The sequence below is a fragment of the Arachis hypogaea genome, chromosome 2 (assembly GCF_003086295.3).
Source record: "Arachis hypogaea cultivar Tifrunner chromosome 2, arahy.Tifrunner.gnm2.J5K5, whole genome shotgun sequence".
NCBI classification, from domain to species: Eukaryota; Viridiplantae; Streptophyta; class Magnoliopsida; order Fabales; family Fabaceae; genus Arachis; species Arachis hypogaea.
In genome coordinates this window covers 93899213-93914535 of record NC_092037.1, presented here as the reverse complement: position 1 = coordinate 93914535, position 15323 = coordinate 93899213, and the positions used below count along the sequence as shown (strand labels likewise).

The 15323-nt window shown below is 26.4% G+C and overlaps 1 protein-coding gene across 1 annotated transcript; it reads right to left on the bottom strand.

Annotated features, from left to right (window-relative positions):
• Window positions 1-3296: 3296 nt before the first annotated feature.
• LOC140177392 (putative expansin-B2) lies at window positions 3297-10387 on the bottom strand. The gene is made up of 4 exons (XM_072210485.1): window positions 10273-10387; window positions 5266-5378; window positions 4517-4698; window positions 3297-3627 (listed from the first exon to the last, which is right to left on the bottom strand). Exons 1-4 carry the CDS (start codon window positions 10385-10387, stop codon window positions 3297-3299), a joined length of 741 nt encoding a protein of 246 aa, XP_072066586.1.
• Between the last annotated feature and the right edge of the window lie 4936 nt (window positions 10388-15323).

Genomic DNA, 15323 nt, shown 5'->3' with positions numbered 1-15323 from the left:
TATAGAAACTATTGAATAGAATTATTGGTAAAAAGATAATGTTCTCTTATAATATGTATGATTTTTTATGATGATAAAATAAAAATAAAAGATATGAAATAATATTACGTATATTTAAGTTAATTTTAATCTTTTTTAATAACAGATTTGTTATAACGTAATTGATAAACAATGACAGTTGATACGGAATATATATTTTAAGTATAATATACATGTTATGATTTTGTATGAAACAATATTAGTTTTAATTTATATATTTATTATTGGATATTAAAAATAAAAAGTATTTGTATTGTTAACACTTTTTAAACCTTTCTCAACTTCGACCGTGATTAGGCCTAAAAGGTTATCTACCTCGTCAAAAATAAATGTAATTTAATCAATTTTCACCTGATAGTACTATACATTGGCATAACCATAGGAAAATTAACTTTAGCGAGATAACAATATGGTATTTAGTTACCACAGGAGTATTTTTATATATAAAATTATCAATCAATTATGTATGCCTTCTGAAGAAAATAATATATTCAACATGGATATTGTTTGTTAGGTAAAAGATAATAAATTGACAAAGAAAATTAATTACAATGGATATATTCATTATAAAAAATATTTTTCTACGTAATACTATAAAAAATATCATGGTCACCCTGAATTACTACAGGTTCAACTTCAATCGACAGCGATAAAATGCTTAAATTGAGACATTTCCGGACTATAATATTTGTCAAACAGACAATTAATGAAATACTCATCCATACCTTCTCATTTTAATTAAGTACATTTATCCATAAAAAAAAGAGTTGAAATCACAAAAGCGATAAAAATTATGGTTCTTATAATTTTGTATGGCTATCTATATATAGAAGACCAGAAGATCATGATTATCTAACAAAATTAATTTGTATTTATTGCATTTAATTTGAATAGGTAAAAAATCATCTTATTTTAGTTTAATCCTTAATTAACATTATTTGAATTTAGCTCAACATGTATGATTTGATTTGATTTAATTATTAATAAATAGAAGAGATAAGAATATGATATGTGACATATTTTAATTATAAAATTGGTAATATGTAATAGATTTTTTTATGAATCTTTATTGCTTGTTCGTTGCTAGTTTTAACGTAATTACTTAATAAATTCTGCCTATGAAATTATCAACTACCTAATATTATGATTTAGTTAATAAGAACGTTGATATTAATATTTTTTCATAAGTATTGTTATTATTTATAATTAGGAAAGAGCCCTATATAAATTTATTTTCTTGATGAATGTTAATTTATTTTGTTACAAAATTTTATATTCCCTTTAAAATTTTAGCGTAATTGAGTTTAATTGTTACATTTTGAAATGAATTTACTCGAAAAATTAATATGTAAATCACATTAATATTACAAAATTACTTTATTAACATAATTAGTGGTGCTTACTTGAGCCATTAAATTTAGCTTCTAATGATATTAAAATCAACTTATTTTATTATCTTGTATTTTCAAAGAATTTAACATAAAAATCTTATAATTGAAAAAAAAATTATTACAATGAGTATATTCATTTTAACAAATATTCTTCTATCTAATACTATAAAAAAATATACTGATCATCTTAAATTACTACGAGTCAACTTCCATCCATAGTAGTAAAATACCGAAATTGAGATATATTAATCAAAATAAACAATCAATAAAACATCATCCATACTTTCTCATTTTTGGTGGTACATTTATACATAAAAATATACATAAAGGAAAAAAAAAAGAAGAAAAGAAGATTGAAATAGTATTTGCGATAAAAATCATGATTCTTATAATTTTGTGTGGCCATCTATATATAGTAGACCAGACGACTATGATAATCTAACAAACTTAATTTGTATTTATTGCATTCAATTTGAATAGATAAAAATCATCTTATTTCAATTTAGTTCTTAATTCACATAATTTAAGTTTGGCTTAACATATATGATTTTATTTTATTTTATTTTATTTTATTATTAGCTAAAAATATCTCAGTTGTCTATTTTATTCAAAAATTTATTATTTAATGACTAATTAATTAATTAGTACACACAATAAATTTGGTTTAATAAATTAAAAAAATAAATTAAAATACTAACAGAATATTAAAAGAAATAAATTAAAAAATATTACCAATTTAAATTAATATAAATTATAATAAATTATATAATATTTAAATATTTAATCAAATCAATTAGTTGATATAATTAATTTATCATAATAACTTGTATTGAATGATTTAAAACAAATAAATCAAAAAACACTCTCAAAAACATGTCATGTCAGCTCCATCATTAAGTGCAAAAATCTAATTTTTATATAATAGAATAGATTAAATATAAATAATAATAATAATAATAATAATAATAATAATAATAATAATAATAATAATAATAATAATAATAATAATAATAAAATTTAATCTGAGTCAAGATATAAATATTTTACACGAAAACTAGAAGATTATGTATTTAATTTTTGGAGTTAATAAACTTTTTTCTATAAATTACATACGAGGAAAGATATCTTACAAACAAAAGAAATTGCATGTCAAAACATTTTTCATAAGTTAATTTATCAAAAATATTATTCGTGCATTAAAATTAGCTACTAAAATCAATCGTCAATGTATTTATGTATAAATATATGTGTAGTTTAATTTATTTTTAATATATAATTATATTCCAATATATATTTTGGGCTTGTTTCGGTGAGCTTTTAAAAAAAGATCTTTTATCGATTTATATTTTTTAAAAGATCTTATAAAAAAGTAAAAGTAATTTTATGTTCGGGTATTTTATACAAAAAGATCTTTTTATCTATCAATTATGTTTGGGTATAATAATATAAAAGTACTTTTTTGTTTATTTATTACATAAAAAACATCTTTTTTTAAGGAAAAAAGATCTTTTAAAAAAATGTAAATTATAACTTCTCAAAAAAGATTTTTTTTATTTTTCTAATACTTTTACTTTTGCTACTAGAAATTTGCTAAACACTCTAAAAATTAAAAAAAATTATTAAAAATTTTTTTTATTAAAATAATGACACCCAAATAAACACAAATACTAATAACTAATTTTGATTACTAATTTTAGTATAACATAATATGATCGTTTCATCATATATAATAAAAGTAGATTCAATCGTCTTATTTAGCAATTATTCACCCTTCTACTTATGTCAAATTCATAATTTCTTATTTGAAAAACAAAAAGACTATTATTTATAAATAGAAATATAATAAAATTTTCTAGTAAGTGTCTTCTAGAAATTTGTCTTTGATTGATAAAGTTGACCAATCTTCCAATCAACTGGGATGATATTAGGAAGTTGAATGGTCTTTCCTTTGGTGCCATTGGAATAACGTTGAGTGAGCGTTAAAGTCATTGGAGGTTGCAAATTATAACCAGCGAAAAAGAAACTCCATGTTGCACCCCCCACACGAGAAACAGTAAGAAAACTTTGATCACGAACTTCTAAATCAATGTATTCTGCATCTCCATTTACGTATTCGATTGATGCTTCCATGTAAGTTGGTGGTCTAGAGTTCTCACCGATCCTCACTGCTATAGAATTCCCAAATGAGCATGAAACCCTAAAACACGCAACACAAATTAAAATTAACACTACAATATATATATTATTTCTGAATGGTTTGAAATGCAAAGATAGAAATATTGTATTTTTTATTTTTATTATATTGGTCTAAATCTCTTGATGATATATTTCTTATGATGCAATAATTTTTTTGGATTTGTGTCTTTATTTATTTTATATATATTTTTTGAATTCTACAGATATAACATTATAACATTTTAGATTTGTCGATCATACAAATTTTGATATTATGTTACAAAATCATTCTTCTAAAAATTTAAGGCGAGAACATATATGAATAGTTATATCTCTAATATTTTAATTTGGTGACCAACTGACCACTAACTTTTAATCTAATTAATGGTTATATTTTGGAATTTATTGGAATGATTATATATTTAAAATATATTAGATTTTGTTTGTAAATCGTGATGACTAAAATGGATCACTCTAATTTTATTAGTGCTTATTAAAATTTAAAATTAAATGAATTCTTATCTAATTCTTCGAATTTTAATAGAATCTGAAAAACAAGCAAGTTAATTAAAATTCAAGGAGAATCGAAAATCAATTCAATTTTATTTTAACACAAAGAAAAAGAAATATTCCAAAATAATCTTTAACAATTCATGCTTTAAATGAATTGGTCTCTAACAAAAAAAAAAAAAAAACTCTAATAATTTTAGAATATTAAACAAATTAATCCTAAACAAAATAAAAAGTCATCAGTTTTTACTTTTTTTAATATAAATGGACTAATTTGTCATTCTGTTAAAACTATTTAAAATTATTTTTTGTTTTAGTTTTTTTTTTTGGAACTAATAATCTTTGCGAAACATAAATACTTAAGAAGACCAACTTATTGGATTATTATAAAAGATTTATACCTTCTGTATTGAAGGTTGACTTGTCCAAGTTTGTGAAGAATATCTTGTTGACCTGGATTTGCGATGGAAGCAAAAGCGGCGCCACTGAGATTGAAATGGTATCCTGAACACGATGAGCATTCATCACTTACTACCACTGTCACTGACTTCCCTGAACATGCTGCATTATCTGTGCATTTCACCTATATATCATAATCATCTTTATTTGTTATCATATTTTCCATCATTAATTGAAATGAAAAAAAAAAAAAAGAAAGAAATAGAGAACAATTAGGTTTGATTTGGAATGGTTTTTTGGAAAAGTATTTAATTTATACTGATAAATTAAAAAAAAAAACGTACGTGTTTGTAGTTTAATTTCTATAAGTTAAAAATAATTGTAAGAGAGAAATAAATCTTTAGCATGTAGTGAGTAACAAATTGATTAAGAAACAGTTATTCTTTCTTATCTTTTCTCTCTTTTTTTTAAGATAATAATTTTAATGCTTAAAAGTTTAGTGGTTAGGTGTGAAATAACATAAAATTTGTATATTTAATATTATTCAAAATATTAATTCGTCTTTTTATACATTTTTATGTACATTGATTTTTTTTTTTGAAAACTAAAAATAGTATCTTACTTAGAAAAGATACTTTTGAATTTTCTTTCTAGTAATTATATTTTTATTAAAATAAATTCTTCAAACATATCTGAAAATATAAAAGAAAACAGGGTAGTTTTTATGGAAAATTAAAGCAAATAAATGTACCTCATAACAAGAACCACATCCATAGCCTTTGCGAAAAATAAAACTACCAGCAGCCGCTGTCAATTTAGAGATTGGAGGACTCTCCACAGTTTTACCATAATTACATGCACCACCTGGACATAATTACCTTAATATCATCAAACTAACTAATTAATTAATTAATCTCTAACATATACATATTAGTTTGATTGAGTTTCTCAAGCACAAATATTTTATTAAATTGTCGTATTTAATTGAATGTTTAGATATATTTTAACATGATATTCGACATACGTATTTTTTGTATTTAAAATATGTCTTAATAAAAAATATAAAATATTTTTTTGGATATAAAACACTTAAATATTATATATCCAACTTTTATTCTTAATATATATTTTTAAAATAAAGTTAGAAATAGTATTATTTATTAAAAAATTATTTTAAATATTTTATATAATTAAAAAATATATTATAAAAATTAAAAAAATAATTTATATTTTAATATTAATGACATATAAAAATACTATTAATAATTTATCTAAAAAATACTTTATAATTCATATGTACGTGTATTATTCTAAATTATGTTATATCCTGTATCTATGTATCTATGTACATATCGTCAGTATTTGTACATTATAAAATTGATTGAATTAAAATATCATTCTTAATTATCTTATTACATGCATCCTTAATATGAATAATGTATATATTATTAAATTCTAATTTTTTATATATTAATATATCATATATATATATATATATCACCTGTCAATCTGATGAACTCTTAATAAGTAGTGTTAAAAAATTATATGATATATTATTAGGGTGTTTATAACTAAAATATTTAAATTTAATCCTTACTGTCCTATTCTTTTAAATTAAAACCAAACAAAAAAGTCTAGGGTCAGCAGTTTTATTGAATTTTGGCCAGCATGTAACTAGCAGAGAAAGGTGAGCCATTGGATGAAATCTCACATCAATCTCACACCATCAAATCATCATTGATAACTAGTTAATGGCTAACAATCACAAAAATTGTTGCCCCCTAGCATTGCTCAAAGTAAAATTTTAGCACAAAATATGACTAGAGATCTTTACATTATCCAGGTTTCAAACTTAAGAATAAAGCTATTACAAAAAAAATATTATATATATATATATATTTGTTTGCGTGTCTTTATAAAATAATGTAAAATTTTAAAAACAATTCCGTGACAAAAAAAATTGGTAATAAAATTATTCAAATCAACTATGGTAGTTTGACTAGTTTCTATGCCAGAGTATACTTGTATGGAAATGAAAAAAAAAAGGTCTTTACACTTGGTACATACAAAGAAAAGTTTCAATATTAGCATGTCAATTAATAAAATATACAAAGTATGTATAATAAAGATTAATGTAACTTGCACACTTACTATCTGATCCAGCACCATCCGGGGTTCCATACCATGTAGCTCGTGTTTGGTTCCATAGTTTCTCATCATTTGAAACTTTGGAAGGATTGAAAAATTTGGGGTTGATGCAATAACAAGTAGTGCTTAAAAGCATCGAACAAAGGACTACAAGAGAACATGTGTGAACCTTCATGATGAATTGATGATAGATTTTGCAACTGTAGTAATGTATCATGTTTCAAACTACTTGCTAGCTAGTAATATTTATAGTACATACTTTTTAAGAGTTCAATTTCATATATTTTTTATTCCAAATTAACATATACAGCCTAATATTAGACCATGGTCAACATTCACAGTAGTCAATAATTAATATTAATTAATTCTAATATGCTCATATCATTCAATGAAAAAAATAAAAATATTTACTTCAAATATTAAGAAGGTGTAACGTTTAGTTTTTTTTCCTTTTTCTTTCTTCATAAGAATCCTTTTAAAAGGATAAAGATAAGAGAGTATTAATTAGATTATTGAAATTTTAAAAGAGTCATTAATGTGAATGAAAGTGGATAACAAAATTATCCATAAATAAAATTACTTATCTTCCCAAAGAAGAAAATTACATATAAATAAAGAAGTTTTATAAGAAGAGAATCATTGCATATTAAGAACTAAATCATGGGAATGAAAATTTTGAATAATATATAAACGAGGTTGAATAACGTCAATTTATTTATATTTGAAGGAACAGTTTATCAACCATTGTTGAATTGTTTCATTGACTTAACGGCCATATAAATGATAAGTCAAATGAAACAACATTACAACAACATTATTATATAGTTAATATTTGAAATGTTCCGTTATTATATGGTTGAAACAATTGTTTTATTGGTTTAATAACATTGATTTAACCGTATAATATTTGAATCGTTCCTTTGGCTAATATATATTCTATATTTTCAATATTATATGGTTGAAACAATTGTTTCATTGGTTTAATAACATTGATTTAACCATCATTTGGCCATATTTGTCGTTAAACAGTACTATTTGTACGTAGGAATGAAAATGAGACAAACGATTTATCAAAAATTACAGTGTTTAATTTAATCTGTTATAAAATAGGTCTAACTTTTAAAAATTTAAAATTCTCAATAAATATACTAAATTAATAAATTAATCTTGAGGACTTATTAGATCTATTAAAATATAAATAAAAATATTTTAAAAGTTTAAATTTTTGTAAACATTAAATTTAATTTGATATATTATATATAAGTAATTTTTATTAAAAAATATTTTAAAATTATATTTTTTATTTTTGTAAGAAAAATTACACAAGAATAAGTAAATTAATTACACAAGAATAAGTAAATTTGTAGGTTAAGTATATGAGTTAATTGTAATAAGAAAATATAAATTTATTATGATCAATTTTGTTATATATTAGATTATTAGTCTCACATTGTCTAAATCATAAATGACCTTTTTTTTTACTACTATATATATATATATACTTTTTTTGGTCTATGAAGTGAATATATATGACATAAGCTTGTTTTTATTTTTTAGGTTCTCTTTAGAATAAGAAATTTAGTTTATATCTTTGGATTGGTCGATCAAAGTAAATTTATGGCTATTTTTATTATAATGGGGTTGTTAACCTCATCAAAATTAGTAAAATTAAACTATATGATCATAATAAGATTGTTAATCTCACTAAAATTAGTACCAAATAACATTTAAAAAAATTATCAAATCTTTTAATAAAATTCAATTCACAGACCAATTTCAATAACAAGTCAAATTTTATAACAAATAAACCAAATTTAAACTAATTAACTACTTTATAAATCTAATCTATTAAAAATAAAGCCTAGCCTGATCTTCTCTGTTTCGACTATTTGTAACCTTTGGAAACATCGAAGAAAGTCACGATAATTTATACAAGTGACCTGAAGTCTTTGATTGATTCATGCAAAATATATATATATATATATATATATATATATATATATATATATATATATATATATATATATATATATATATATCCTTTTACCCACGATTTTAAGTTTAAGAAAACTTTCATATATAATAGTTCAAACTTCTCAACCCGTAAGAGATCATCAGATGATAAGTTCCAACAACATTACAACATCAAAATTAACTAAACTCCACTCATAACTTACCCTTTCAACTATTTTCAGTAACTCCTATTACACTACAAATATTCCCAAACATATCATCAACAACAACAAATTGGCCCTTAGGCATTACCACAAAGACAAATTGTTATTTCAATGGATATTTCAAATATACACCCTTATGATTTTCAGGAATACAACACCTACACTTGCATATCAATTAAGAAAAATTTTATCATTTTATGTTAACAAATTTATTCTGTTTTCAAATTCAAATAAAGAGTGTGAAGTAAGTTTTTTAGTCAAAAAATTAAAGATTTTATTATATCTTTGGAGAGTACCATCATCAATTCAATAACAACTCTGCATAAGGGCGAATATTTTTCTAAAAATAATGACCTAATTGTACCTTAAAACCAAAATAAATTTAAATGATGCTATACATACAAGCATTTTGGTAGTCAAATTAGTCCAAACTCAGTAAAAATCTTTCACATAAACATGCGAACGTTTTTTCTTCTTTTTCGCATTTCTTTTTATCGACATAGTATAGGAATTTTTGTCAAAAAGTACAGAAAATTATCGATATATCACATAAATTTTTGCACATATATAAGCACAAAATTTTTGCTGTGAATATATATTTCGATCGGATAAGTCAATATTCTAGACATGAGATTTTTCAAAAACTTTTGTGTTGTGCGCACCAAAATATCTATATCCATTAATTTTGCTGGACACACTACAGGGGAGGTGCGAATTGGCGGCGGTTTTTTTCTTGATTAGCGGTAGTTTTAAACTGCCGCAAAATCAAATGCCGGCGGTTAACCGAACCACCATGGATATGGGCGCCTGGATTGGGTTTGGTGGCGGTTTTCAGCAATAGCTGGTATAACCGCCGCTAAATTAAAATTTCGCTGGACACCAATAGAAAACAGCCGGCAAATGAGACTGTCACGATTTGCTTCATAATTACCGGTGGTTTTCAAACCGCCGCAATTTATCTCGATATCTCCAAGTTCCTGCACGTTTAGTGACGGTTTTAAACCACCGCTAAATGGTACTATAGTGTCACTCAAATTTACCGACGGTTGCAAACCATCGCCAGATGTAACAGTTTTTATAATCTTTTAACCCAAATAGAGGCAGTTTAAAACCACCGCTAACTTAAGAAAAAAATGAAAATTGGGTTTTTTCAAAAAAACGCGCATAATTTATTTAAAATATTCTTGGATTATTTTTTTAATTTGTTTTATATTTTTTATTATTTTAAGAGTGAATATTTTCAACCTTAAAATCTAAACTAGTAGCAAAAATAAAATTGAAATATAAGTAAAACAAAATAATATATCCATCAAAATACGAAGAAAATAAATCTCTTTCAAAGAGTTGTTCAGTCTAATTCAATAAAATGTTTGCTTCAATGCAAAATATCTCCAATCCTAATATTCTATTTTTCACTTTATCATTCTACGAACTCATCCCTGCAACGATGTCTGGTGGCAGCTCCTCACCCTGCCTTTGAAACAGATAAATCAGAGCACTCTCCATTGCCTTCATCTTTTTCTTCTCTGCTGCTGCCTCATCCTCCATCGCCTTCCTCTTCAACTTCTCGCCTTCCAGCTCTGACTTCAGTTCAAGTAGCTTCCTCTGGGTCTCCTATAGTTGGACTCCGTTTCCAGGCGCATGTGAATTTGGACCGAAGAGTTGACTAAGAGTCGGTCCAAAACCCACACCACGTACTCTACCCGGTTTCTCTTTTCCAAAAACCTGAGCAATGGAATCATTTTGAGACAACACCCTAGATGACTCATCCTATTGCTCAATCTCCTCAATTTTTTTCTACAGACACAAATTAGCAAATACAATCATCATGGGTCCATCTCATGTCAAGAACACACCAAAAGATAACAACATATGATGCCAACTACTATAAAAAGAAATAAGGGATAAATGAAACTCAAACATTCAAATTCTACCCTAATTGTTTTCAAATTATATAGAAGTTCAAAATGTCTAAAAATATAACAGGTAAATTTGCAATGATAATTAAAGTAAGCTAGATTAGAAATTGTAACGATGAAGATTGCATGGCTATAAATGCATGAAACTAGACCTTGTTACATATGGACATAATAAATTGAATTATTGGGTTTCCCTTATTTGGATTTGAGCCATGGAATGAAGATGCTTTAACAATAATAATTAAAGTAGTAACAATAAAGCATATAATTGAGTTCGGTGAAAATTTTGACTTCATTTGCAATGAAACAAGAATTTGTATTAACAAAAAAAGAATAAGAAAGAGAAAACTTTCGTCATGCAAAGAAATTGAAATCATTTAAATAAATGTTGAATTAAATTAAACACGCAAAGTATATTATATACCCAATATTATTCATACTTGTAAAAACATTAACTTTCCTCTCTTCTCTACAACAATTTCTCTACCAATAATAAATACATAATCCAGCCAAGCTAGCTAGCTGCACGAATTAATTAAGTACTATTTTCTAATTTCACATAACGGATAATACAAATGCAACTTCTGTATTCTGTACCATTTTCTAACATGCATGAATGCTGCAAAACATGAAATAGGACTAGGTTAACAATATACAGAAAGTGTAGTCAATGAGCTTTCACAAAATCAATGAATCAGACACAATAAACCAAATACTTTGATAATGCAGCCATCTCAGGAACTAAGCAGCAAGGAGAAATTAAAATTGTACAATGACATGTACATGCTTCAAAAAGATTCAACTAAGCAAACAGATTTAAAATTGTTTCATCAAAGGTATTTGGATGGATCAAAGTTATCAGATTAAAATTTTGCTGAAATAAAATGTTAACCTTTTCTAACAAAAATGGTTAAAAAAATACCAAGGTGTAAAGCACAATTAATGGACCAGCAACACAGCATATGAAAAATAAAAATACCAACGTTCAATGATCACTTGGAAGAGTCAATAACAAAGTCCTTGTTATTGTAAAAAATGACTTGGTTAGATATGTATTCTCTATATACCCTTCATCCTTTATTCTTAAATCATTACTAGAATTTCAGTCTCATTAACTCCCACCCTTCCCATTTAACGTTCCTATCAAGTAATGTATATTTTTATAAACTTGTGTTGATAACGAATCTAGAATACAGGTCATCAACCCAATAATCCACAATATACTATATTATCAATTATCCAACAATACCAACAACCACCAGAATATTGATTATAACAATTTGATACAACTGAAACTAGGGCCAAGTTGTAGTATTGAGTAGTAGCCAACGTTGTATATTGCTTATAACACTTTAAGTATTATAGTTTATATCAGTCTCAATTCCTTCTTATTATTTTCCTTTTCGTTACTACAAAATGTTCAATTCTACTCCTCACAAAGGCTAAAGAGAAATAGTGCAATAATAATAAATCAAGATCATCATATTCATATATATTAAGAAAGACTTAAGAAAAATAACCTTATTTGGAGTGTGCTCTAGAAGCCTCTCTGCTGCAAATAATTTTGCAATTATTATTAACAGCGAAAACAAAAACACCCTTTGGCAATTTTCATGCACAGTACTTAACAATCGACAACAAACAAAGTCGCTTCCTGCACCAGAACAGAGTTTGTTGAAGAGCCTCTACACACTGTCAGTTTTAGAAAAATCTGCATTAAAACAACACGATTTCAGTTCCTAAAACTGTCTATAGAGTGCTGTATAGTGACTTCAAATTTCAAATCTTAGAAATAGAACATAGATGTTAGTAGCACACAAAGAGCCTATTGGAGATCAGCATTTTTCTTTTATAATGTCCAAAATCCAAATGCATGTATCTTTTAATCCATAGTGTGCATTATTCTCACCTTATAGTCCTATTAATCTGGTCTAGTTTAATTACGTTTTCTTATCTATGTATAAAACAAGTAATACTTCCAACACAAGTTTTCTTTAGTTGGAAGAATTGAATCAAAATCTTGGTTAGGTGATCATCTCGAGAGATTTTAGCCTGGTGAATTATGGTATTGTTAGGGGCAGCCAGAAATGTTTAAGGCTTGTTTAATGTTCATGACTCATCTGAGAAAGAAAATTAATTTAAAGGGTTAACTGGTAAACTTAAAAGTAAAGATCACGTGTAGAATAGACCAAAAAAAGATGACAACCATTTGGCCTCTATTTATTAGGATTCATCCAAAAACTTGTAACTAGATTAGTCTAAGAGTCTTCACTTTAAAAAGAACATGCATGCGGAGGGGGTTCAGTATGGGTTTAGAGGATAATGCTGTTTTCTTTTAACTCGTACTAAAACTTGCTTGATTCATTTCAACTCATATGATTGCCCTTCAAAGTCTACTAACTAAGGCCGGTTTAAGAGAGAAGGAAAAGATGGATGATCGATCATAAGATAAATGGGAGGAACAAATAAAAAATGAACAGTCGATTGAGAATCACAGTATCTTTAAAAATTAATTCAATTGAATGAGAACAACATGCTCTTTAGATCACTCAAACCAGTCAATCCTGTTTCTCTGCTCCACACTCATCACACTGTGCAAAAAGTACTCGAGCTATTTACAGAATAAGAGAGTGACTCAAGGAGAAAGATAGACGAGATTAATTCTCACAATCTAGTCTCATTACTTAAGAGAAACAAAATAACAGAGTAATTCGTTCTTGCTGATCAAACACATATGTACGTATACTCTAATCAGCATTGTCTCTTAAAAGATAGAATTACAATATGCTAATTAATCTAACTCAATTAGCTATCTAGCCAATCAACACTCACGTGTTCAATTGGTTAAAATTATGACAGAAGCAGAATAATGATTAGCCAACTGAGCTTGCTCATATGGGACCAAGTCATATGAATCAAATCCCTAACCCTAAATAGCAGCAATTAACCCCAATTAATAGAAGATATGGACAAATTCTTGTTCAAAATTCCGAACCAAGAGTGAAAACACGAAAGAAAGCTCAAAGTGTTAGAACTAACCAGTGACAGGGAGAGGCCGCGATAGCTCAGGATGGCGAACGGTGGAGGGTGGACTCAACAGTTTTATGCACGGCCAAGGTAATGGGAGACTTCGACACCGGTGGGAGAAGCGTGTATGGGAGCTGCGCGACTTCACAATCCAAACAGAGGCACAGGGTGTTGCAAATCTTAGGGATTTCGCACACCCTGGACGAGGGAGTATGGGTTTCCGGAACTGTGGATGAGGCAAAGGCTCGACGGCGGCCAGAGGACAATTGATCGGCAGCAGTGGCGCAATGGAGCAGCGACGGCAATATTCGCGCGCTTCCAAGGACTCTTCGCAGGGTTCTGCAAAATTTGGGGAGGAATCAATTAGAATTTATAGGATAAATTAAAAAGGGGTAAAACAGAGATTGAGTTAATAGATTGTTACCTAGCGGCGTTTCACTAAGCAATCGCCGCTGTTGTGGCAGCACACAAAGAGATCCTTCTTCCGCATCCTTACTTTGCGGTGGCAAGGTGAAACGCCGCCAATTTTCTGCCGCTATGCTCCATTTCTGGTGTAGTAACATATATAAAAAGAAGAAGAAAAAGTAATAATAATACGCGTACGTATGAAAAAAAAGAAAAAGAAGCATGCGATGACATAATTTAATTGGACTTAATAAAAAAATTGCTTGATTATCTAGTATTTTTGAACAAATTTAAGTTATTCTCATATCATGTGTCATATTTTTCCTTGGAAATATTTGTTAGATAATATTAACATATTTAAATATTAATTAGATTAATTTTAATTAATACTCTTATTAATAATAAAAAGTATTTATTATTTAATTATTTTTTAAATTGTTCATAACCAATAAATAAATGGTACCTTGTATCATACATATTGTTAGAGCATCTAGTTATTAATTTTATTATTTTTGAATTATTATCATGAATTTTAGTACGGTATTAGAGCTTTGTATTCTCATTGAACTCTCTGAGTTTTTTTTTTAGTGGTCAAACTCTTTTATGAGAGTATTATTTACATTTTCTTTTCGTAGTATTTTCATTTTCACCTTGAGTTTACGTAATTTTGTTTGTACCTTATTTTTCGACAATTTCTTCCGCATCTGTTTGATATTTTACCCCGTTCTAACAATTTCGTTTATAGTTCTAACAATTTAGTATCGTATTCCAACAATTCATTCGGTTTCAATAGTTTTATCTTTGTTTCGTTTTAACAGTTTTATCTGTACCTTTTTAAAAGTTTAATCTACATTCTATTTTGATAATTTAGTTTGCATCTCAAGTTCCAGCAACTTTGTCTACGTTTAAGTTCTTAAAATTTTTTTATTCGAGATTTTTTTAGTAATAAGTGGTAAATTCAAATCGACACTTAATTTTGAGAGGAGATATTAGAGAATATTAAAATATTTTAATATTAATTAGATTAATCTTAATTAATAATTTTTTAATTATAAGATGTTAGATAATTATTATTTGATTGTTTTTTGAATTATTATCCATCAACTATAACTCTATAAGTAAGTAGTGCCTTG

Coding starts and splice junctions, on each gene's coding strand:
- LOC140177392 (XM_072210485.1), bottom strand. CDS start 10,387: ATGGAGGATGAGGCAGCAGCAGAGAAGAAAAAGATGAAGGCAATGGAG. Junction 4,699..5,265: donor GATGTGGTTCTTGTTATGAG/GTACATTTATTT, acceptor TATGATATATAG/GTGAAATGCACAGATAATGC. Junction 3,628..4,516: donor GTCAACCTTCAATACAGAAG/GTATAAATCTTT, acceptor TGCGTGTTTTAG/GGTTTCATGCTCATTTGGGA.